The sequence below is a fragment of the Gobio gobio genome, assembly GCF_949357685.1.
Source record: "Gobio gobio genome assembly, chromosome: 5".
Taxonomy (NCBI): domain Eukaryota; kingdom Metazoa; phylum Chordata; class Actinopteri; order Cypriniformes; family Gobionidae; genus Gobio; species Gobio gobio.
In genome coordinates, this window is record NC_137101.1 from 23470077 (window position 1) to 23494309 (window position 24233).

General features: G+C 39.9%; 1 protein-coding gene across 1 annotated transcript in view; it reads right to left on the minus strand.

Moving 5' to 3' along the window:
- The window catches only part of LOC307126260 (nuclear pore complex protein Nup107-like), a gene marked incomplete at its 5' end in the record, with an annotated part of 34732 nt that overhangs the window by 5250 nt on the left and 5249 nt on the right, over positions 1 to 24233 (minus strand). Inside the window, 14 exons of the mRNA XM_079816722.1 lie at positions 3177 to 3344; positions 5018 to 5131; positions 5227 to 5352; positions 5639 to 5799; positions 17243 to 17345; positions 17442 to 17554; positions 19765 to 19954; positions 20075 to 20190; positions 20284 to 20353; positions 20437 to 20485; positions 20574 to 20719; positions 20798 to 20857; positions 21345 to 21424; positions 23147 to 23194. Coding sequence (XP_079672848.1) covers positions 3177 to 3344; positions 5018 to 5131; positions 5227 to 5352; positions 5639 to 5799; positions 17243 to 17345; positions 17442 to 17554; positions 19765 to 19954; positions 20075 to 20190; positions 20284 to 20353; positions 20437 to 20485; positions 20574 to 20719; positions 20798 to 20857; positions 21345 to 21424; positions 23147 to 23194 — 1544 coding nt within the window. The remainder of the gene's footprint in view (positions 1 to 3176; positions 3345 to 5017; positions 5132 to 5226; positions 5353 to 5638; positions 5800 to 17242; positions 17346 to 17441; positions 17555 to 19764; positions 19955 to 20074; positions 20191 to 20283; positions 20354 to 20436; positions 20486 to 20573; positions 20720 to 20797; positions 20858 to 21344; positions 21425 to 23146; positions 23195 to 24233) is intronic.

Genomic DNA, 24233 nt, shown 5'->3' on the forward strand with positions numbered 1-24233 from the left:
CCGGCGCGTAGACATGCAAAACAAACTCCCTTTTGTCTCAGGAAGAGAATCTTCTCCTTGTGCATTTTACCTTTAAACTGCTTGCACTCCTCCACAAGGTGGCGACGATCACACCAAAGGCACTTAGCTTCCTCCATGTGCTCTGTACCCAACGGTTGCTCCTTTACATCCTCAAACAACTCCTCAGTCACAGCAGCAGCAACAATGTTACCCTTTACATAGCTCCTGGGCTGTGAATTAAACCTTGAAGAAAGCCTTGGTGCTGAGGAAGTATGTGGATCCTGTATGTCGCCAAACAGAGGGTCGGAAAGGATTTTGACATGGCGTTCAATAAACTGGACCAAGTCATTAATGTGGGCTCGGTCATGAGACCCTTCCATGATGTCATGAGCTGTAGTTCTCCATTGCGCTCTCATCCTATATGGCAGCTTGGAGATAATGGTCCTCATATTGACAGGCATGTCCAGTTCCTGCACATAATGAAGCTCCCCCATTATATTGCAGCAGCCACGTAAAAACAATGAATAGTCTTGTAGTGCTCTTAAATCCTCCGCCTTAACCACTTGCCAGGCCAACGCCTTTTTCATATAAGCTGTGGCGACCTTGTATGGATTGCCAAAGTGTTCCTGCAGCAGACCTTTTGCCACTTTGTAGCCATGATCAGTCGCCATATGCTGACAGCTACGCACCAACTCTTGTGGCTGACCTCTGGTGAACTGCTCTAGATAATAGAGACAGTCTGCACTTCCAGCTTTGCTTTCCACACCTTGTTCAAAGGCTCTGGTGAATGATCTGAACTGGAGAGGGTCCCCATCAAACACAGGAATCTCTCTTAATGGCAGAGATGATGCATGATGTTGACGAACCAGGGTAGCGGTGATATCATTTTGTCTTTGCATAATGGCGAGTAGATCTGGGGAATGAGTTCCATTAGCTGACTGGTCTGTGTAAGGCCTTTGCGGTTCGTGTTGTTTCATGGTTGTCACCTGCTGCTGATACTCGGCTGGTTCCAATGTTCCTTGCTGTAGCTCACGTGGATCGTACTGATGTTTAGAGGCATCCCTACACCACAGCTCAGTTTGCCTTTTAAGCACGTCTGGTGACAACGGGTTGTTAGGTGGTAGCGGTCCTTTGACGGAGACATGTTGTGTTAGCTTTGATAATCGAGGTTGAAATTCCTTTGTTGTAGGGTTTAAGGCACTTCTTGATTGCATTTTCCTTTTTTCTTTTTCCACATAGGAATTCATGCCATTTGAAGATGTTACTGAACAACCTTTCTGATCGGCGGCCTGTAACACAGACAACCTAGCAGCAGATGCAGCCAACTCTGCATCTACATCAAGCTGCTCCCTTCTCCTCCTCAGTTGCTGTTCCTGTTCCTCAAGAGCGTGTCTTTCTTTTAAAGCTGCAGCTCTAGCCACAAGTGCAGCTCTTTCGGCCTCAGCCTTTATCCTAGCTGAGGAAGTGCTGGATCTTCCACTGCTAACACTTTTATGTGACCGTTTGCTACTGATATTAGACACACTGTCATTTTGATTGACACCATCCCCACAGTTGCCATTTTCATTTAAACCAGCGTCAAACATTTCAGGTGACACAGTTGACAAAGCAAAATTACCATTTTCAGAACACTTTGCAACAAAGCCCTTTGTTTCAGAAATAACATCATTGTTAGCTATCATCTTTGCTTTAAACCAAGTTTCATGTTTTTCCTTTTCATCAATAGGCAATAAACTCAACAAAGACTCATGAATACGTTTTGCATCGTTACATGTTTCTATTAGTTCCTTCAGAGCATTTTGTAACTGTGATTTTTGATTTTTTAAACCTTGCATTGATTTTCTAATTATGCTGGCGTTGTCCAGTTTAGACTTTCTATCTGCTTGCAACGTAGTTAGTTTATCAACAAGCAATTCTGCACGTCTAGAAATCTTGTGATCACCAACATTAACACTGCTGGGTTTACTACCAGCTTGCATTGCAGTCTGTTCAATCGCGGGAGATTGTTTATCCATGATAAACAATAGATCAAACGATTCGCTTTTAAGTCCGTAGGTCTAACACAAAGTTCGCAAAGTCATAAAAAGTCTCCGGTCAATCTGCCGGTGTTTAACACGTGTGTTTGTTTTTTATACCCGGGTATGTGTGCACACAATTTAAATGGCCATTAAAGATTGTAGCGCTACAAATACCTCTTTCGTTGGGCGCCGTGCAGTCATCAGATGGTCTCTTGTACTCCGTGGTCTGATTTCGGTATCCAACCAACTCCTTATCACCAGAAAGCCCACGTTATATCCAAACAATAATCCACAAAGAACACCGACGGCTCTTCGGCTGCTCTCAATTCCATGCATGCATGCCGAAGACTCCGACGTTTGTAAACAAGGTCCGAGCTGATGCGGGGTTTTTGACTAATGTTAAGGAGTTCGTTTTAATGCCGAACTACTTAGTTGTTTGAGCCCGGGGAAGGCGTGGTTGACACGCTATGTTACTATGCTCACTTGATTGCCCTGTGCTAAACCAAATGCATAAAGACGAAAGTTGAAATCCAAAGTGGTCCATTTATTTTAATACAGCATTGTCCATAGTTTCCATCAGTGTAACAATACAAAGCGCCGCACGCAAGCGGTCAAAAACCCTTTGCCCTTCCGGGTCAAACACCTGTCAACAACATTGTATCTGCTGCCTTTATACCTAAGGCTAAGTTACAGACATACGCCACCCAGTGTTAAACAACGGAATTACAACCCAAATACAAAACAGCATTTTGGCTCTAACAAATACAATAAAATAATAAAAAAGACGCAAATTAAATAAACTGCTTTAAAATTTCCAGGTAGATTAGGTATGCCTAAAAACAGCATTCAAGAAAAAAATGCATATTCTTCACTGTATGACGTAGGCTACTCGACTGATTCTTATATTAGGCTTGTAATGCAGATGTTTATATTGACTTAAGACAAAACCACCTGTTTATGTGAAACTTAAATGAAGTGAGAATGAAGTTATGTGAACTGAGATCATTTGGAGTGTTCACATATGGGCCAAAAATCACGCATACCACGCTCAGGCCCCTGAAAAGGACCAAGTGTGAAAACACCCTAAAACAACACACAAATGCATTTACTTTCATGTCTACATTCACAATCATTCTCTAAAAGGTTTAGATGCCCCACCTCATATAGTCTGTGTTGGTCAGATGCGATGATGTCAGCCAGACGCAGACTCTCCTGGTGGCGTTCAGTGCGCTGCAGTACGGTTAGCAGAAGGAACGACATCATGGGCAGACACAAACGCCGCAGCAGAGCCATTTGATGAGTGCGATCAGAGTCTTCCTCTGCTTCCTGCAAAAACACACATTCAGCTAATTCTGAACATACTACAATCCAAAAACTATTTTTTTCAATTTAAAATTATTATAAAACAAAATGAATTTAATAAATATATGATATTCAATTATTTAAGGTTATAAATAGGGCAGTCACTAATGATTATTTATGGTAATTAAGTAATCTTATTGGGTGATAAAAAAATAGACCCAAGCAAAGAACTAAGCCTTTAAAATTACTTAAAATACATATATATTAAAAAGCAGTAATATTAGATTCAAAGAAAGTATCAAATGCAAGTTTCATAGAACAACACTGTTAAAACGCACAATATACATAATATAAACAATCAACTTCTGAACATTATGTATTATAACAAATGCCTGCAGAGAGAGACAGCAGCCTGGTTTTGTTACACTTTACAGCAGATCAAATCCTTGTTTAAATATTAGCAATCGTATAAGATCATTACAAATCACACTGTGCGACATGGATCTATTAAACTTGGGTAGTTTTTTTATGTAGACTGTACGATGATGACTCCTATTGACGCGTAGGCTAAGATGTAAGTTTCTATAGTAGAATAAAACGTCATCAGCATTCGCTAATGGTAAACAAAAAGACCATGATGAATCACACTTTGGCAGTTTTAGTTTTTATGTGTGCTGAAAAAAAGAGGACGCCACAAAAGACGAAGGGAAAATAGCTCAAGGTAAGCAGTTTTAGAGCCATGTCGCATTGATTTCATGTCGCATTTTTATTGGCTGGTCAGTAGACACTGCGGTGATCATGCTGAATTTCTGACAGTCACAAAATTGTCGTAGGCTATCTATGGTCTCAAGACTGACAATGGTCGTCCTGAACCTCTCTCATTGTGCGACATAGGACCACCGATTAGGAGACACGATCACAGAAATCGCCACAACGGTTTCACGATGGCAATCTTTTGTCTGGGACAGCTGAAAATCGTGTAGTGTGTCCTGGGCTTTAGACAAACAACATTTAATTCAAATGTTTACTTAATCTTAATCTTTATTTGGCCACTTCTTAACTATAGAAATGCTACAGCAACTGTCATTTCTTGAACAAGAATGAAACTCAGAGCAAGGGTTTAGACTTTTATTTTGAAACTGCGACGAACAGCTCACATATTTAGAAACATATTGATGTATTCTCCCATATTGGCGTAGGTTTATAAATGATTTACCTTACAGATCTGATGAAATGGCAAACATTGCATTCCCAGATGAATGTTATAAGCAACACAAACCTCACAACATATGCAATGATATCAGTTCATATAGAGCAGCATTTACTGTGAACGGAGCTGCTCTGAGACACATGTAACCTACACGCATGTAAATAAAGCATATTATATATAAAACCCGTAGGGTATGCCTTGGTGAATTCACAATAGTACAATGCTATAGTATGGTTTAAAAAAAGTTAATACATTGTGCAGCCTTAGAAAATGGTCTCATAATGCAGTTCATGGATTCTCGTCTCTGGAATGCACCACTTCCGGTATTTTGCCGGTTACTCAACACAGGTAAATTCCAATCAAGGATTTTTTAAAATCGAGTACTTGAATTTAATCAAGGAATCGTGACAGTCCTAGTTATAAATGACCTCTGATCTGACAGTTATAATGTTTATCAAAGCTATAAATCAATAGAGAACCTACTCACCTCTCTGACATCCACCATCCATCCTCCATCTACAAACAGCAGAACATTATATATCCTCTCCTTCACATCCTCAGTCAGTGCTCCCAGACGCCCCTGCCAGTTCTCATATTCCATCTGGAAGAAGTGAAAAAGAAAAGCCATTAACGATCAAAGTTAGAAGTGTTCACTACAGAATAGTAGTAAGCAGTGTGTGGATGTCCTGTTCTGACCTTGTACTCAGCTTCTTTCATCTCATGGGCCACCTTCTCTGTAAACTTTGCTTGAGCAGGTGCTGTGGGTTTCACCGGAGGGCAGTTCATGTGCTTGAACCACTCATTAAATGCTTCATGAGCTTCCTGCGAGGGTGGGAATAAATAACATTTTTTTTAATGTTTCTCATGTCCCTTATGATCACCAATTCTGCATTTATTTGATCAAAAATACAGTAAAAACAGTAGTATTGCAAAACATTTGTACACAAAATATTATTTATTCGGTGTCACATGATCCTTCAGAAGTAATAATAAAAGATTTATTTCAAAAATATTAAAAAAATATTAATTGTTCCAAACTTCTAAACTGTATTGTATGTTCATTAAAGTGACAAACAAATCAGTGTTGCACAAAGATGCTGCTTCTCACCAGATAGGCACGGATGCACAGATGCTCTCGAATAGCATTCTGCTCTTCAGCGGGAAGGGGCGTGTCCATGCCCTGCTCCTCCCATTGTCGGTAGATCTCCCGCATGGAATCTTCCGGCACTTTGGCAAAGACCATTTTAGCTGCATCATGCTTCTTAGATGCTATGGCAAAAGAAAAACATTAGATGTGAATAAATAAAAGACAATGCTTTGAATCGAACAAACAAAGCTATTCATAGTTTTCACGTGACATCACGCCATTATAGGAACGTCCACCTGGAGGGCAAAACAAGGCTTTCCTCCATTGCCCACCAGTCATTTTTACCATGTTTGTAGTAAGTCCTAATGTGGTAAGACAGTGATATTAAAAGACCAAATTCAATATACAACATATTGATTATGCATACTCTGGGCAAGCAAATGAACACAGAATATTACAGGGTTTTTCCTGGGTCAAAAATGGTCTTCGTGGTGGTTGACACACACACACACACACACACACCCTACCCACATGATCTGCAAGCCCAATATTGACAATACATTTAAAAAATGCTAGTAATTTTGATCATCTTATTTTGATATATCATATTATGCATGATCTCTTACATCGATGTTTGTTTCTTTTGTTCCTCATTTTTTACACTATTTACAGATACTTGTTTTAGTATATATTCATTTCAATATTAAAAAGTAGCATTAAAAATGAAAAAAATAGCCTAATTTTCTGCCATATGCAATTTAATAAAAATCATCAGCTAGCTAATAACAACTTTGTTCAGGGGCCGGTTGCATAAACCATTAAGACTAGTCTTAAAAGTTAGACATACATTTTTTTCTTTAAGACTGTTCATAATTTTTTTAAATCAGTTACATAAAAACATAGACTAGCCTAATTTGATACGAAAAGTAAGACTGAATGCCACTTGCCTAACTGCTAGTGGCTCATACTAGATCTTAAGACACTGTCTTAACATAATGGCTTAGTTTATGCAACTGGCCCCTGGTTTCACCCCACTCCAGTCTAAATGATTGTCAACAGAAATAAGCTGAAATACTGTTGATAATTAAAAATAATTCTTACTATCCACTCTTGCTAAATTGGGTCAGCACACTTGTGTTCTCATTTCCGATGTGTTCTGAGTAAATTAATAAACTGATCCGTTAGTTCAGTGTTGGACAGTTCCCATTCAGCCGGTCAACTCGGTACAACACATGACTATGGGATATCGCGCTCTAGCGCCATCTGCTGAAGACACCTTTATTCACGCCTGAAAGGTCAATGACGCATGACGACGTGGGCGGGATCCCCCGCCCACAGCATATAAATGCAGTCGTATGCGTCATTTCCCTTGTTCTTCAGCTCTTCACAGTGCTGCTAGAACACCATCACGCCACATTTCGCAAGAAAAGGCCACGGTGGTGATTCTTGTCGAAATTAAGGCAGAAAGAGAAAGCTTATTTAGCAACAAGTTTAGCTTTGCTAACGAAAGGCTAATAAGTTTTTCTCAAACAAAATGCCACATTCACAAGATAATCCACAGTGATGACTCTTGTTAATGGAAAAGACATAAAAGAGAAGTTTTTGGCTTGAGTTTAGTACAACTAACAAATGGCTAATAAACTTTGTCATGATAAATATCTGAACAGGCTCTCGCCCCTGTCCTATGGCATGTGGGTGTTCATGGTATAATCATGAGTAGGGTGTTTGGAATGTCCGCGCTAGGCTGGACTAGATCTCTCCAGTGCATGAACGCTGTGCCCTACCGGCAGCTCTACCGTTCCGCTTGGCGGGGCAGTGGTCGAACACGGCCCGCTCCTGTCTTCAGGTGCCAATCCAGATATGGATTTTGGAGGCCACAGAGAGTTGGGACGATCGGGTATAGACCGAGGAGTGTCGGTGTAGCGTTCACGGGGTGATTCGGTATGCAGTTCCGGCGCTGGGCGTTCGGTAACTTGCTATATGCCATGTGACATTTAAGCATGGTTCAGTAGCGCTGTTGGCCGTTCAGACCATGGTCCCCTGGGAGTCCTAGATCTGTTAACAGAAGGAATTCCCCTGGGCAGGGTTACGGCATGTTCATTAGTGTTGACAAACGTCACAACATGGACAAGAAACTCTGTAAGAGGAGAGTGGTTGACAGCGCTGTAAGAGCTTCACATACATTTATGTGGAATAGTTCACCTGGTGCTGAAACACTTGACCCAGCAGGGCAAGCATTATTCAGAATGGAAAATATGACAATGGTCGTATATATGTAGGCAAGGAGGTATTCCCTCTCTGCTGCAATTGGCATGGATGCTCTTGATACGGGGCAGACCTGCGGTGGCTTATGCACTCTTGAATAGTGGTGCAGATCGGGTGCAGAAATGTGGATCTTTTTGCATCTGCAGAAAGCATGCGCCGCCCGCTGTTTTCTTGATTATGGACAGGAGTACCCCGTAGGGGGTGGATGTCCCAACACATGTATAGCCCAGGATTCTGCTGTATGCAGAAGGGTCCATCATGTCAGGACTCCTGGGTGATCGTGTGTGTATGTATGTTTTCTTACCTGTTGGTGGTGGTTCCTCACACAGCTGTTTTCTTTTTATAGCACGCTGTCCTGTCTCTCGTCGCGCGCTCATTGTTTTTTGGTTGGTCTCAGTCTCTGTTCTGTCCAAGTTGGAGGTTCTGGTTTCTGTCTCTTCAGTACTCGCAGGTTCGGTCGCAGGCATCCGGAGGCTTGTCAACGCCCGGAATTCACACGCTTGTGGTAATTCGTGAACTTGTCCTTGAGAGAACTCTGCCCTGCTTTGTCGGTGTGACTGGTACGCTTCGTTTTTAGGCGAGATCCAGTTTCATCCTGAGTTCGGCGAGCTGTCTTTTCTACCAGGCGCTGCCTCGTCTTCTGTCCAGTGCATGGAGTATTTCGTCAGTCATTCAAAGTGAGGATTTCTCTCCGGTTACCCACCAGAGTGGATTACGTCGTGGGACGCCGCGTGTGGACTCAATTCTGTGGAGTGTGATATGTGCCTTGCCTAGACCTCTCATTGTAACTTCTAAATAAACATTGAACTTGCATTTGACTCCGAGACTCATTCTGACAGATCACTGATTTTGGTGGCATCTTGCTGGCCAGAGAAAAAGAAATGGCACACAAGCATCATGGCATTGCTGTTAAGGACACACACCATGGTGTCAAGCTGTCCCAGGCAGGAAGCAGATTCTGCACCCTCTGCCGGAACTGTGGTCTCTAGGGGCCGACATGTGGAGAGAGGGAGAATCTGATTGTAGCTACAAAACAGGGCGCTTGCATTCTGAAGCACACCGTGTTGTGTTGAAGTAGCGCATGTTTGAAGTTTTGGTGCAGGTGAAAATCTGTATCACCGTGTCAGTGCCTGATTGATACTGTTTTCTTCTCCGAAGAAAAGTCACTCCCATTCCATGCTGGAAGTTTATTGGGCGACTGTTTCGGCTTTCATGAAGGCATTAATGGTGCTGCGCTAAAGCGCGCATTTCTCGGTTCCTTGAGAGGGTCCTGGCATACTTCAATTTTTGCTCCGTTTCCAACACAGTCGAGAGCGTGAGTTTTTCAAAGTATAGCCTACTCCATTGGCCACATCAGTGGAAAGGTGCTTTTGGCGCATGTGCACTATCTAGTGCATTTTGGTTTTCGAGTGCTTTGGTTATCAAGTGCTCTCTCTCCTCTCCACCTATAGTTGGTGTGTGGTGAGCGCGCTGGTGCCATTGTACTGTGGCTGCCCTTGCATCATCCAAGTGGATGCTGAACACTGCTGGTGGTTGAGGAGAGACCCCTGACATGAGTGTAAAGCGCTTTGAGTGTACAGTAATAAATAGGAAACGTGCTATATTATTCATGTCACTCGCACATGTGCTGTTGTATGTGCACCGTCCGCGGTCCCAAAAATTGGGCTGCACACGGACAGGACAGTGTGCGCGGCCATCTGCGGACTCTCCTGATGACAATAATTACGTCACACGGACAGTTCACGGACTGTCTGGGAACTCTCACGTTCTACTCCATCTGTTGAGAGTGTGAGCTTTTCAAGGTATACTCCTTTGGCCAGGAAGGCCCGGGTATAGTTAATTTCCCGCATCCAGATGCGTCACACACGCAGTCGAATGAGCGCGGATGACCGAGTTCAATACATGTGCAGTATAATTGTTGTGACTCTTCTGTCGCTTCTGTTTTTCTTGCACATGCGCTGTTGTATGCGCACCTTCCATGCATTTTCAAAATTGGGCTGCATGCTAATGGGATACTTTTGGCTTAAGTGCAGATGTGTTCGGAATGCATGCTTCTGAGTGAACTTTGTTCGCAAGCGGTCAAGTCACTCATACGCTGTGGCATGCGCACCAAAGACCCTCCTGTTGACGAGAATTTATGTCACACTAATGGTGCGCAGAACGCAGACATCCAAAGTATACCTGGAGCTTTAAGGTCTGCGTTTTTAGGCTCGTTACAAACTGTAATGGTGCCGTCATGACCTGATGGTTGATCTAGAGGCTAGGTGTGAACCTCCGTTTGAGCCTTTAGAATCCTTGAATATAAGGATGATACCTTGTCATGGATACTGGCACCAGCGAAGCATGTTGGTTATCTTCATGCGCTATTGGTGCATCCCCTTTGCAGTTTGCACTTGGTGGTGTTGTATCCAAATGGGGCGTATATGCCTAAAGTCAGGTTGGGAGTATGCTCTCGTTCGAGCTGTCTGCCCTGTGAAATCTCTGACTCAGAGAAAAACAGGAAACTTGCTTTGTGCTTTGCGCCATTTGCAATTCGTATGCAGGTGCATTGGGCAGTTGCAGGCTATGCACTCGCCTGACCAGCCTTTTGTCATGTTTTCCAACTCAGCCAGTGGGAAGCCGCTTTCTGAGCGATGTCTTTCACATTGGACTGTACAAGGCTATTTCTATAGCATGGAAGGAGTTGGTTCTGCCTGGTGAGGTGTGTGAGCACTCTACAAGGGCATGGGGATGTCAGGGGCTTGGTTTAAGATTCTCGTGGGATGCCAGCTGGGCATCACTGTGCACATTTGTCCGGTGTACCCGCTAGTTGCCACTACGGCAACAGTAACTCAGGCTGTGCAAACCACAGGGGTTTTTATAGGGGCCATGCATCTTTCCCTCGGAAAAGGATTATGTGGCGGTGCTGGTCTATTACGTTTAGTTCAGCGACTTGGCGGGGCGTGAATATATGTCCCATAGTCATGTGTTGTACTGAGTTGACCGACTGAATGGGAACGTTGAGTTATGCATATAACTACTGTTCCCAGAAGGAGGGAAAAACGAGGTACAACACCTCTGGGCCCCGCACAGTCGGGGCTCGGTGAAGAGCTGGACTGAACAAGGGAAATGACGCATACGACTGCATTTATATGCTGTGGGCGAGGGACCCCGCCCACGTCGTCATGCGTCATTGGCCTTTCAGGCGTGAACAAAGGTGTCTTCAGCAGATGGCGCTAGAGCGCGATATCCCATAGTCATGTGTTGTACCTCGTTTCCCTCCTTCTGGGAACAGTAGTTATATGCATAACTCAACGTTCAGTTGTTCTAACCAGTCGTTAATGATTCGGTTCAAAGGAGTCATTAGGTCACGAATCAGACATTAGCAGACGTGTTGTGTGCGAATCCCGTCTGTTAGAACATTGCGAAAGATGTCAACACACAGAAAACACTTCATTACTGAATATAATTTGTTTCCCGTTTATTGAAAGTATGGTTTATGTCAGCTGGTCAGAGAAGAGTCAACGTGTGACACTGTCACATAAGAGACATGTTTTATCCGCTCTATTTAATTCAATGATATGTATAATAGAGTTTTAATTGGTTTACATGTTTTCTAAGTCCATTTTATTCCTCTTACCATCTTAAGTGTGTATATGTCTTTAAGTAGTTAAGGGTTGGCCTTTTATGTGACCAGTCACATGACAGGAAGGAGGAAATGCATTGGTATAAAGAGAGCAGCATGAGAAACAAACAAGGGGGAAAAAAGATCACTAACAGACACTAAATAGTACTTTCTGGATTGTGGAGTTTCCAACCTGTGGACTCAGCTTTTCAGACACAACTGCACACGTTTGGATTATCTTTTTCTTGGGTTGTGTATATACACTGGAGGATACTCACATTGGGACGTGACAGCACACTAGGATGCTTGGACTGTTTTAGGGTATGGTACATTGGACTCTATGCTTTTAGCAGCCTTAGTTTTCCTGGTTTTACTGTGTTGTTTTAAAGTCTCAGGTGAGCTTTGTAAATACACCATTTCTAATTAATCTCATCTCTGGTCCATGTCTCATTCTTTTAACACCTAAATATATCTCACACAGTAAAATCTGACCCCATTTCAAATATTGTAACCTACCCACTTGGGCTGAACGTTACATATGGTGGCCCGTACGGGGAACGTTTGAGATTATAAAGGCTGTGTTGAGAAGAAGTGTTAAAGATGACGACTCAGTTGGATAATGATGATGATGCTGCTGCATTTAAAACATCTGTGGATTTTAAGGATGAATGGATGTTACCCCAGTGTAATTGTGAACAGCTTCGCTCTGAAGTACTTTCTCTTAAAAACCTTGTTTTAAAACTGGAGAAGGATTTTAAAGACTCGGTTGGAAGCCATTTGAATCGTGAAGTATATTTTAGAGAGGCTGTGAATGTGAAGTTCAGTAAGATGGAGGAATATGTGAAAAAGGCTGTGGTGGAATTAGAGAAAGAGGTTGTTGAGTGCTTTCGGAGGAGAGATAAACAGTGGGTGAAACAAAGAAAGGAAATTAAATCCCAGGAAGCCACTGTCCCACCTCCTACAGAAACCGCCAAACCTCTGCCTTCTACCATCAGCTCCTCTACTCCTCAAACTGACTGTTCCACAATCTCAGCAACTTCACTGACCAACAGCCGAGCAAAGGAAGGAACTACCTTCGCCAAGACCTCATCAGGACCAGATGTCAACTACATCTTCTCTGTCCTTCCCTTTTCCAGTGAGGAAGTCAACAGTGCACAGCAGGATGATGCCACACTTCCCATCTCCCCTTCCACACACCAGACTGACGGGATCACAATGATAAACCACCAGGGCTTGCTGTACCGACGGATCCAGGAGGAGGATGGCCAGCACCGTTTGCAGCTCATCGTTCCAAAGGCCTTGATCCAACGAACGCTACAAAGCATACACCAAAGGACCACGGAGAGACATCACGGACGGCTAAAAACTCTCCTCAGCATCCTAGAGGTAGCCTGGTGGTCCACGATTCGGAGGGATGTCTGGCGATATGTGGGAGACTGCGAAAGGTGTACCTTCATCAACAAGAACAAAGAACCATCTCGTCACCCTGCATCAACACTAACACCCACATCAACCATCAAGTCAGGAAGGAGGAATTTACAAGGGGAACGGCGTGCCGGCAAAGCTGGGTATAGAAAGCACCAGGGAGGAATCGCGCAACCTATCCAGGGTTACCCAGGCTGGTATCGACTTCCACCATTCTGTAATGGTTCTCCAATCCCTTCCAGCCAACTAGTGCCTGCATGGGAGTGCCTAGTTTTAGCTAATTTATTTCAAAGATATTTCAAGACACACTTTGAAGAGGATACCCATTTTATGGACAATGGATGACAGTACTCGGGAGAGGCTGGTTTCTTGCCCGTGGTGCCGTAGGCAAAGGGGGGAGACTATGTGACACTGTCACATAAGAGACATGTTTTATCCGCTCTATTTAATTCAATGATATGTATAATAGAGTTTTAATAGGTTTACATGTTTTCTAAGTCCATTTTATTCCTCTTACCTCTTAAGTGTGTATATGTCTTTAAGTAGTTAAGGGTTGGCCTTTTATGTGACCAGTCACATGACAGGAAGGAGGAAATGCATTGGTATAAAGAGAGCAGCATGAGAAACAAACAAGGGGGAAAAAAAGATCACTAACAGACACTAAATAGTACTTTCTGGATTGTGGAGTTTCCAACCTGTGGACTCACCTTTTCAGACACAACTGCACACGTTTGGATTATCTTTTTCTTGGGTTGTGTATATACACTGGAGGATACTCACATTGGGACGTGACAGCACACTAGGATGCTTGGACTGTTTTAGGGTATGGTACATTGGACTCTATGCTTTTAGCAGCCTTAGTTTTCCTGGTTTTACTGTGTTGTTTTAAAGTCTCAGGTGAGCTTTGTAAATACACCATTTCTAATTAATCTCATCTCTGGTCCATGTCTCATTCTTTTAACACCTAAATATATCTCACACAGTAAAATCTGACCCCATTTCAAATATTGTAACCCACCCACCTGGGCTGAACGTTACAAACGTTTTTTGAGCGCAATTCACACCCAGTGGTAATTCTAGGAAAAAATTGTCCGAATGTGCCACGTGCAACATGGTTTCGGTCTTCCAACCTTTTGATTTGGATTAATATGTGAAATATGAGAAAGAGCTAACGCAGTGATTATTTTGAAGACCCAGAGAGTGTGCGCGGGGAGGAGCTCTCTGATCGTTTTCTCTGTCACTCAGTCACAAGCACAGCATCTATTCTACATCACTCGTAAATCACAATAACTCATCAAATTAGGCTTTGGCGGGACAAAAATATGTTTGGGCTGCCGCCAAAAATGTTTCAATGCAGGAAAAACCCTGTATTAATGCAACACAGGTTTCTCGTTAAGCGTTTTTTTCCCCATCGAAAACCATTGTAAAGAAAACGCTTTGGGTTCATATCTGGGCTCATCTGCTCGAATGTATATAGTATGCATCATCAAAAAGGTGTAAACTGAATTTGATCTTTTAATATCACTGTTTCATTACATTATAGCCCTTTAAGGGTATGGTTGCACTAATAGGGATTTTTTAAGCCTGCCGCTGGTTCACCCTCCACCTGCTTGATCTGCCCTTTAATTCTAACAGTCTTTCTGCATAGTTAATCTGTGTTTAAAATTAGGGATGCACCGATATGAACATTTTGGCCGATACCGATAACCGATATTTCTTAATATTTGAAAGCCGATAACCGATATATTGGCCGATAAATCTAAATACAAATTTTAATAAACTCTGAGAGCCTGATTACAAAAACAAAAGGCTCACCATTAAAAGCCATGTCCCAAACACTTCAACATAAATCAAACCTATACACTACAGTAGCCTATTTGAACCAGTGTGAGATTCCTTACCTTTTCAAATTAATTTTACACTCCTATGGCCAAACATTTTTTTTTAACACTTTACAATAAGGTTTAATTTTTGTTAGTATTAGTTAACCAACAATGAATGAACAATACTTCAACAGGATTTATTAATTTTAGTTCATGTTAATCTCAACATATTCAGACCCAAAGTTGTGTCTTTTAACATTAGGTATGAAATGTGAATGGACTGTTACAAAACACAAACATTTTATTACTAAAAGAAACAAAGGTTATTGCTCTCTGTTTGTTCATGATAGTTAATGCATTAATAAAATGAGACCTTATTTGTAAAATGTTACCAAAAATTATATTGTCTAAAAAATAAAAATAATATAGGCCTACCTAAATAATGCAAACAAGTAATTGAACAGCATTACTTAGGCTGCATAATAAAGAATCAGAATGCAAGTGCATGAAATAACCTCCGCACAGACGATAAAGAAATGGTTTTAATCAAACCATATTGTTGATGGAAATGATACGAGAACAATAAAAGTGCTAATTATAAAAAATAATGCTTCTGTGTTTTTGAAAAAAAAAATATGTTTAATATTACAGTAATAGTAAACATCTGTAATATTAGTCTAGTCTATTAGGAATAATGTTGCTGTTTGAGAGCGCGCTGAAGCTGGAGAGAATGAACGAACAACCATAAACTGAAGCGCTTAGAAGTTTAATTAACAACTAAACGCATCATATATGAGAACAATCAGATATTTATACAAAATAAATATAATATTACAACTTATATTAGCACAAAATCACGCATAGGTGAAGGGTTATAACTCCTGTGGATGCTCTTCCCCTGTTTGAGAGCGTGCTGAAACTTAAGATGATCACCGGTACAGTGAAGCACTGCGGGTTATTGACTTAACGAAACACATCCTATATGACTTTAATCAGATGTTTATACTACAAAAACGTAATATTACGACTTACATATGCTTAAAATGACGCGAATGTACAAGCGAACTTGACTGTGCTGGTCAGAATGCGTTGTTGACGCTTCCCACAACAGCGCGCTGAAAAACAACTAAACCCAGAGAATTCACTACGTTTTATAACAGAAATATTCTCATTGCAGTGTTATGTATAGGACAGTCCCAGTAGTTATTAATGCTGTGCATTTCTGTTTGAAATGCGCGCGCCGGTACAATGAAGTGCTTTACTGCATCGTTTATTAACTCAACCAAACGCATCCTATATGATATTACATACACAGAATAATAATAAATATAATATTACAACTTACAATGGCACAAAAGGCTGTGAATGCACAAGCGAACTTGACTGTGCTCGTCATGAAGGTGTAACTCCGTGGGCGCGCTCTTCCCTCAACAAACGCGCTGAAACACAACGCTCTTTTACAGCCTATTCTATTCTCATTATCATTTTATGTAGATTATAGAAGACTTGCGCTGCGCTGCACATGTTGCACATTACTGTATTTTCCTTTTCGAAGTGATTCCAAACATATTTAGAGCAATTCAAACCCATCATGGTGGACAGCGCGTCCGTCTCAGCTGAAGGAAATAATACATTATCTATCGGCTTGACTATATCGGTCAAATTTTCTTATTGGACCGATAACGATAACATCAAAAATAATAATTTATCGGCCGATAACGATATGTTGCCGATATATCGTGCATCCCTATTTAAAATTAAAGGGTGCAACACAACTCGATTTAACATAAAACCCAGATCAACAAATCCTTGATTAGCATTAAACGTTGCTTAATTTTATCTTTCTTGGTGCAACACACCCTAAGTTTTTCATGCTAATCGTTTTAAAAATGTCCCGCTGTTTTTAGTGATTGAAATACTGCAGCAGGTGATGTCTATGGATCACAAGTGCTCAAAACTTGGATCTTGTTCACATATTTTTGTTTTTAGATGGAAAATTGACAGGCTTGTGCTGCAGTTTTATGCCTGTTTTGCCCTCCAGGGCACCGCGACAGTCACGTGACAAATACTATGAATAAAGCCATTTTAATTATAGCAGAATAAACATGTATTTTCTGGAAAATAAGTCACACCTAAATATAAGTTGCATAGGGTCAAAACGGTATTGTTGAGAGAGAAAACGCAGATAAGTCTTATTACTGTAGATTCAGAAATTATGTAAAATACCTTTTAACATAGTAAAATAAAATGAATAATTTACAAACATTATAAACATGTATTTTAGTTTCCACAACAAATACTTCAAATGTAATGGTATTAAGAACAGAAAAATTATTTAAAATATAAATATAAAATAAGGATAAATTATAGTGGTTTCATTCTAAACAATACATTTTATAAACGAAAATCAATTCTAAAATCAAAATATAAAATCAATTACAGAATATAAAAGTATCAATTACAACTCAATTACATCTTAATACAATAATTTAGCTGTAAAAGTCTCACCTAAGAACTTCCTCATGATGGCATTGCTCTGTTTAAGGGCTTCAGCTCGCTGGGCGGGATCAAACACCAGCCAGTCAATGACATCAATCTTCTGCTGATCCTCCTGAGTGAACAGATGAAGAGTTTTCAGTTTATTCTATTGGTAATTAGTTATAGTTTTATCAATTAAAACAGTTAACAGTTCATTTCAGTTCAGTACCACTGTAGTTGCTGTATCCAGGGCAGGGGTCAGGTCATGGTGGGCAAACTCATCTGTGTCTCTCTCTCTGATGGTCTCAACTACAGTTTTTGTGATCGATGGCACTTCCAAACCTAAACACCACAAAGCATAAACATAATTTATAATAAGCATGTAATACCAAAGTAATGTACAGTGAAGACCCCAATATACTTCAAGCTAGATCAATGAACGAACAAACTGGTATGACGTCATTTTGAACAAAATCGGACCAAAACAAAGTTCATTTAGAGGTCATTTTGGGAGTTCAAAACAGTTGAAATTCCAAAGCGAAATTTCTAGAAAAGTTAGCTCCGGCTGGCAAACACCAAACTACCATTGGTTCATGGCGATGATGCAATTGGTAGATGGGCTCATGAGCTTTGACATGGAAATCTTCTCTGGATCTGAAGGAACTGACACAGTTTTTTCATGTTTAATATTGAAAAGCTGTTTTGTTCAAATTGTGTTCTCCAACAAGTTTTTTCACGAGAGCACCAGGAGGCATACAATATGAAGCGAGAGCAGATGTTGTTGTGTGAACATGCGTTGGAGATTAATATTTTATAAATAAAGTGGTCAATTATGGTTTTTTGGCGCAAAAAGCACTCGCCCCACTTCATACAATTGAGGTTAAACCACTGGAGTCACATGGATTACTTTAATTATGTTTTACTAGCTTTCTGGCAGTGTTAATTTTGACAGCAAATTTTGATTTCGTTTTAGTCCGTTTTTTGACTAAAATACCATTTAGTTTTAGTTGACTAAATATAATAAGATTTTATTCAACTAAATCTACATTAGATTTAGTCAACTAAAATCATTAATTATGAATTTGTTTAAAATGTCCAAACCCATAATATACTCCTGGAAAAAACATCTATTAACCTGTTATTATGAATGATATTAAAGTTTGAACATGCAATACAGACACCGATTTCACTGCTGTGACATACAACACGTTAAATAAAATTAAATAAAACCACTTCTCCTAAAGAAGAACACGTGGTCTTCTTTTCAATAAAAGATATATGCATTCTTTATAACAACTTGCATACTTCATTCTTTATTCTTTCAAGCAGACATATTTATTTGTATAAATTAAATATAATTAATTCTTATTAAAGCTATTAAAGAGCAGTGAATGCTTTTCTCTTTTTATTTTGCTTTTTGATTAATATTAAGGGCACAGACTGCATTAGGTTTATTATGCTTCCACTTTAAGACCAAATGCACGGATCCAATGCACTGATGCACATTCAATATTCTCACAACTGTTTACGCTTTCTTAAGACATAACCGACTGTGTTTATGTGAATACTTTACAAAACCAACATTCTGACATAATGTTGTGTGCATTTTTCCATTCAGACGCGAAAGAGAGTTCAACTCAGTACTCGCACGAGGTAGCTGTGTGTGCGGCTGCGTGCTTTAGGTGTGTCCACACAGAAAACCACACCGAATAGAGCTCTCTTACATGATGTCACGCTTATTCAGATCTATTCATATGTCTGCTCTTCTCTTTTTCCCAGATGTTTACATTTTTAACGTTTTATGAGAAATGCATCGATTCAAATGTACGCATCTACAGCGCAGGACATCGTTCTGGATCTCTTCCCAAATCATCCCTCCCTAACATTTTCATCTAGTTTTCAATCCTTGACGAAAATGTCAATAGATTATCGTCATTGACAAAAACTTTCGAAAACTGGTTTATTTAGTTATCATCTCATTTTCATCTGTGAAAAAAATGCAACTACCACTTCCAAGCCCCAGCAGTGTTCATTTCGTTGACATTCACTGTCAATGGCAGGACAGAGAGCTCCCAGATTTCATTAAAATTATCTTCATTTGTGTTCTGAAGATGAACAAATGTCTTAAGGATTTGTAACGACATGAGGGTGAGTAATTAATGACAGAATTATCATTTTTGAGTGAACTAAAAAAGTAATCTTTAAAGTGCTATATAAATAAATGTGACTTGACTTTACTTGACGGCCGAATTGCAGAGCTCGTGCAAACATACACATCGCTATGATCAGAATCAGATGCTTACATAACCGCTGTCACTTTTGCTTTGTGTTTATTTTGTTCCAGGAAAGCGTTCAGCACATATTTGCATATTCATCTAAACCGCTCTCAGCAGCGTCAGGATGTTTTCTAACAGTATACTACTGCAAACTTCTTTTTACCCCTAAACAAAGAACGAAAAACTTTTTCACGCTGTGAGTACATCAGGACCTCGAGTCTGTCATTATCGCAAAATAAACCCCTTTCACCATAATGCAAGACTCTTTGACCTCACCTGCTTGAGTTGCCAGGTCCAGACAGTGTTTGCGCTGCTCAGTCTCAGTGACTTCCTCCAGGAACTGAGCGTATTGTGACACGGCCATGTCAGAAGGAAGATGACTGACGTAGAACGCAATGAGATCCACCTGCTTCTCCTTCACTAACAGAGAGATGTAGGCCTTCAGGATATCTACACACACCTCCTCCTGACAAAGACAGATCAAACCAATCAATGAGTTTCAAACATTTGTTTGTTTTTCACTATACAATAATTAGCTAGACACATGAAGAGCAATACAATCTAAAACACGCGTATGTGTACGTACCTTGAGCTGCATGCCCAAGCTGCGATAAAACAGCACTAAATGTGACATGAAGCGCAACAGATGAGCTGGCAAAGAAGTACTTCTTCCCAACCAATCACTGAGCTCCTCCAGAAGACCTTTCAACACAAGTTCAGTGGACATCAAATGCTTTGTTTTTTCCTTTGAAAAAGAAAAACTAAGATCCCTCAAAATATGTTCTCAAAGCATACCATCAAGATCTCCAAGAATGACAAACTTCTGAATCACATGGTAATGCTCCTTGGTTGCATCCAGAACCCTCTGTCAAAATAAAACATTTGTGCAAGATCAGAAAAGAGACATTTCAATCTGTTTAGTCTGTTACCTCATTTATTCATCCTTACTTTGGATTCTGTTGCTTGAAGCTCTTCAAAGACTTTCTCCAAAGTCCAACTGAAAAAGGAATAGAATCAATCATTTGATTTCGTGGAGAAGCACATTAATTAATATGATGTACATGAGAATGTGTTTAAAGCCATACTTGGTCTCCAGGAACTCTCTGGGCAACTCCTCCAGCTCCTCACTGCCCAGACCAGAAGAACAGATCTCCTGCTCTACCAGAGTGTCCACCATAACTCGGAAATAAGCCCAGACTGTATCCTCCCACGACTCACACACGGGTAACAGCTGCAGGACATAAGGACATAATAATGACTAAAATCAAGAGGAAAGAAATAGTGTAAGAATGGACGGACGGTTTTTGACCTGTTTGAGGTTTCCACTCAGTGCAGCATAGATGGCTCGTTCATATCTGTTGAACTGCTCCTGAAACAGCAAAACAAAGTAGAATCTAAATCAGAACAACAAACAAAATGACATTCACAGACATTTCATTTAATTTTCCATTTTAATTTCCTGAGACTTTTATCCTGACAGAGCAAAGGTCTTCAAACTTTTTAATGCTAAGAACTAAATACAATGTTTCCCTTATAAGGCAGCTACTGTATGTATTTTCAAATATAAAAATCTATTTATACTGTGTGAGAAAATTTGTAAGAGTGCAATGATAAAAGACAACACATTTTTTACACAAAATTATTTAATGTCATTTTGATTAAATTCAAATACATTTGTACAGCCCTTTAAAATAAATAGTTTCAAAACAGTTTTGAAGTGTTGAAAATATTTCATAAAAATATCTTAAATTACTATGTTAACGTTAAAAATACATTTGCTACATTTATTAGTTTCTCAAATTTCCTACTGAACCTCTAGCACCCCGTTGTAAACCACTGATCTACAGTTTCCTCACCTCCTCTGCCATTCTCCAACAGCAAACCTTCCATACACTCCGATGAGGATTCCCCTCCACTGGCTGAAGCTCTCTACCTCCTACACACACACACACACACACACACACACACACACACACACACACACACACACACACACACACACACACACACACACACACACACACACACACACACACACACACACACACACACACACACACACACACACACACACACACACACACACACACACACACACACACACACACACACACACACACACACACACACACACACACACACACACACACACACACACACACACACACACACACACACACACACACACACACACACACACACACACACACACACACACACACACACACACACACACACACACACAAATCAACAGTGTTCACTTCACCTGACCAATAAATGTCCAAGTCTCGATTGAGATCACTGGATTAAAACATTTTTTTTAAGAGAATGCATTCACAAAGAACTTGAACTAGAAGAAAAAAGCATGTTTATGGACTGTTTTGCAAACATTTTTAAAATTCCCTGACAATTGCATACTACTGAATCATACGACTGTTATAACATGAATGGACACATATAATCATATTTGAAACAACTAATCAAAAGGAAATTCTTTCATCATTTACTCACACTCATGTCTTTCCGAACCCATATGAACATCCTTGGTTCTCACGTGTCATGCAAGCGCATTTAAGTTTTAATTTACCATATTTGATGTGGTCTATGTATGTGCATCGATCAATGTTTATATGTGAATAAAAGCCTAAATTGAATCTGTTTATTAAAAAGACTGTTTACTGGAATACTTAATTATCATTGGCCAGTCCTGACATTTTACGGTGTGTTATTCCCCGATAACAATTGTCATTAATAGCAATGTTAAATAACATACAGCGCACCTTGCGTCTGTTATATTTATTGATTGTATTGAAAATGAAATCAGAGGACCTCAGTATTAATAGTACTGTAGTATTGTGTCTGTGTTTGTTGTTTCTGTGTTCATCACTGTAATGGATTATAAGATACTAAACATAAGTTTTCAAAACAGTTTAATCTCAAATCAATATCTCATCCCCATAATTATTTATGTAATGAAAAGCTGTGTAAAAAGCGTACTTTAGTGTACTTTATCCCTTAGAAATTCTTCACTCGTCTTGGCTAAAAGCCACTTGCAACTGTTTTCTTCACTGAAGCTTTGCGTTTAGTGAGCTACTAAAATATTTCAACAAAAATCAATATTTTGTCTCCAATTATTTGCTTATGTGGGAAGTAGCCATATAATAAGCAGGATAATGTATATCCAGCCTGTTGTTGTTGCAAAAAACCCTTCAGGGTGATATAAGACCTGTCCACTTCATGTCAGGACAGGGTCCTTATGATGATCACCCTGTCTAGGTTTATTATGCGATTACAACAGGCTGGATGTACCTGATCCCTTACTTATCATATAAAAAGTGTTCATGATTTAAATACTTGGATTAAACTACTTGATTCATATAGATTGCATTTGCAATGTCTTTAAAACTTTCTGAAGTGTCAAAGTTTGGGGTAAATGGAATTTCAAATGGAGGAACATAAATTTCTCAGGTTTCGTTAAAAATATCTTCATTTGTGTTTTGAAGATGAATGAAAGTCTTATGGGTTTGGAACGACATGAGGTGAGTTAATGATGACAGAATGTTCATTTCTGGATGAATATCCTATTCCTGCAAGTCCAATTTAACATAAAAAGGTAAAATGTAGTTAAATGTTGGTTAGTAGGTGCATGTGTATTGACCTCCGTTGATGTTGGGGTCATGGTACAGTTTCCAGCCTTCCACATAATCTAAAATGTCAGATATTTCTCTCAAAGCTCTTAAAAAATTTATTAGTTTCTTAATATATGTCATGTCATACATTTCAGGGTGACTCATAAGAGCCTCCGCTCCTGTGGCCGAGATGACACTTTTCTTTGCTTATTCACCTCACCTAACACTGAATACATTGGACATTGTGCATTGGTGATTAGGGGTGTGCATTGGTGATTAGGGGTGTGCATTGGTGATTAGGGGTGTGCATTGGGACTGCCCTCACAATTCGATTCGATTACGATTTACCAGGTGCGATGCATCAAAATTATACTGCACACAACAAGGCAAATTTTTAATCAGTCATGAGGCAATACAAGCAGTCAGATATTGAACAACAGATTTTATTGGCTGCTATGTGTGTATTATCACTCTCCTGTATCTTTGACATAAATGTCATTAAATAAAATACAATTTAATGGTACATGGTATTGGATATGGCATTTTCAAACCTGAAAAAGAAAACATAAATCACTGCTTTCAGTGCTTTGAATGAAAAATGTTTCTCTTCTCTGCTTTAGAACCATTTGAAATTAAATAGAGCAATAATAACAGCCAACTTTTTCCAGCAGTGAACATAAGTGTTTTAATTCATCAGTAATCTCCCTCTGCCTCAGCCATCTTGATTGTTGTTGTTGTTATGACCCCCGAAGTAATTGAAACTTCACAACTTTATTGTCCAACTCAAGGCCAGAAAATAAACGATGACATAATCGATTATGGCACTTAGCCGCATCGATGCTGAATCGTGCATGCCCCGCATTGCGATGCATTGCCGAATCGATTATTGTTGACACCACTATTGGTGATTGTGGTTCCTTTTGAGGTGTGGCAATATTTTGCTTCTTATTGCTGACTTTTTAAAAAAAAACGATTTTTTTCAAAAGAAAATCATAGGTAGCGGTTCAAAATTAAAAAAAATTATTTTAATGTGTCCTAGTTGCAGTGTCATTACACAAATAAATGGTAAGTAATATTAACTAGCATGTGGTTACTATAGGTTTAGTGTTAGTTACT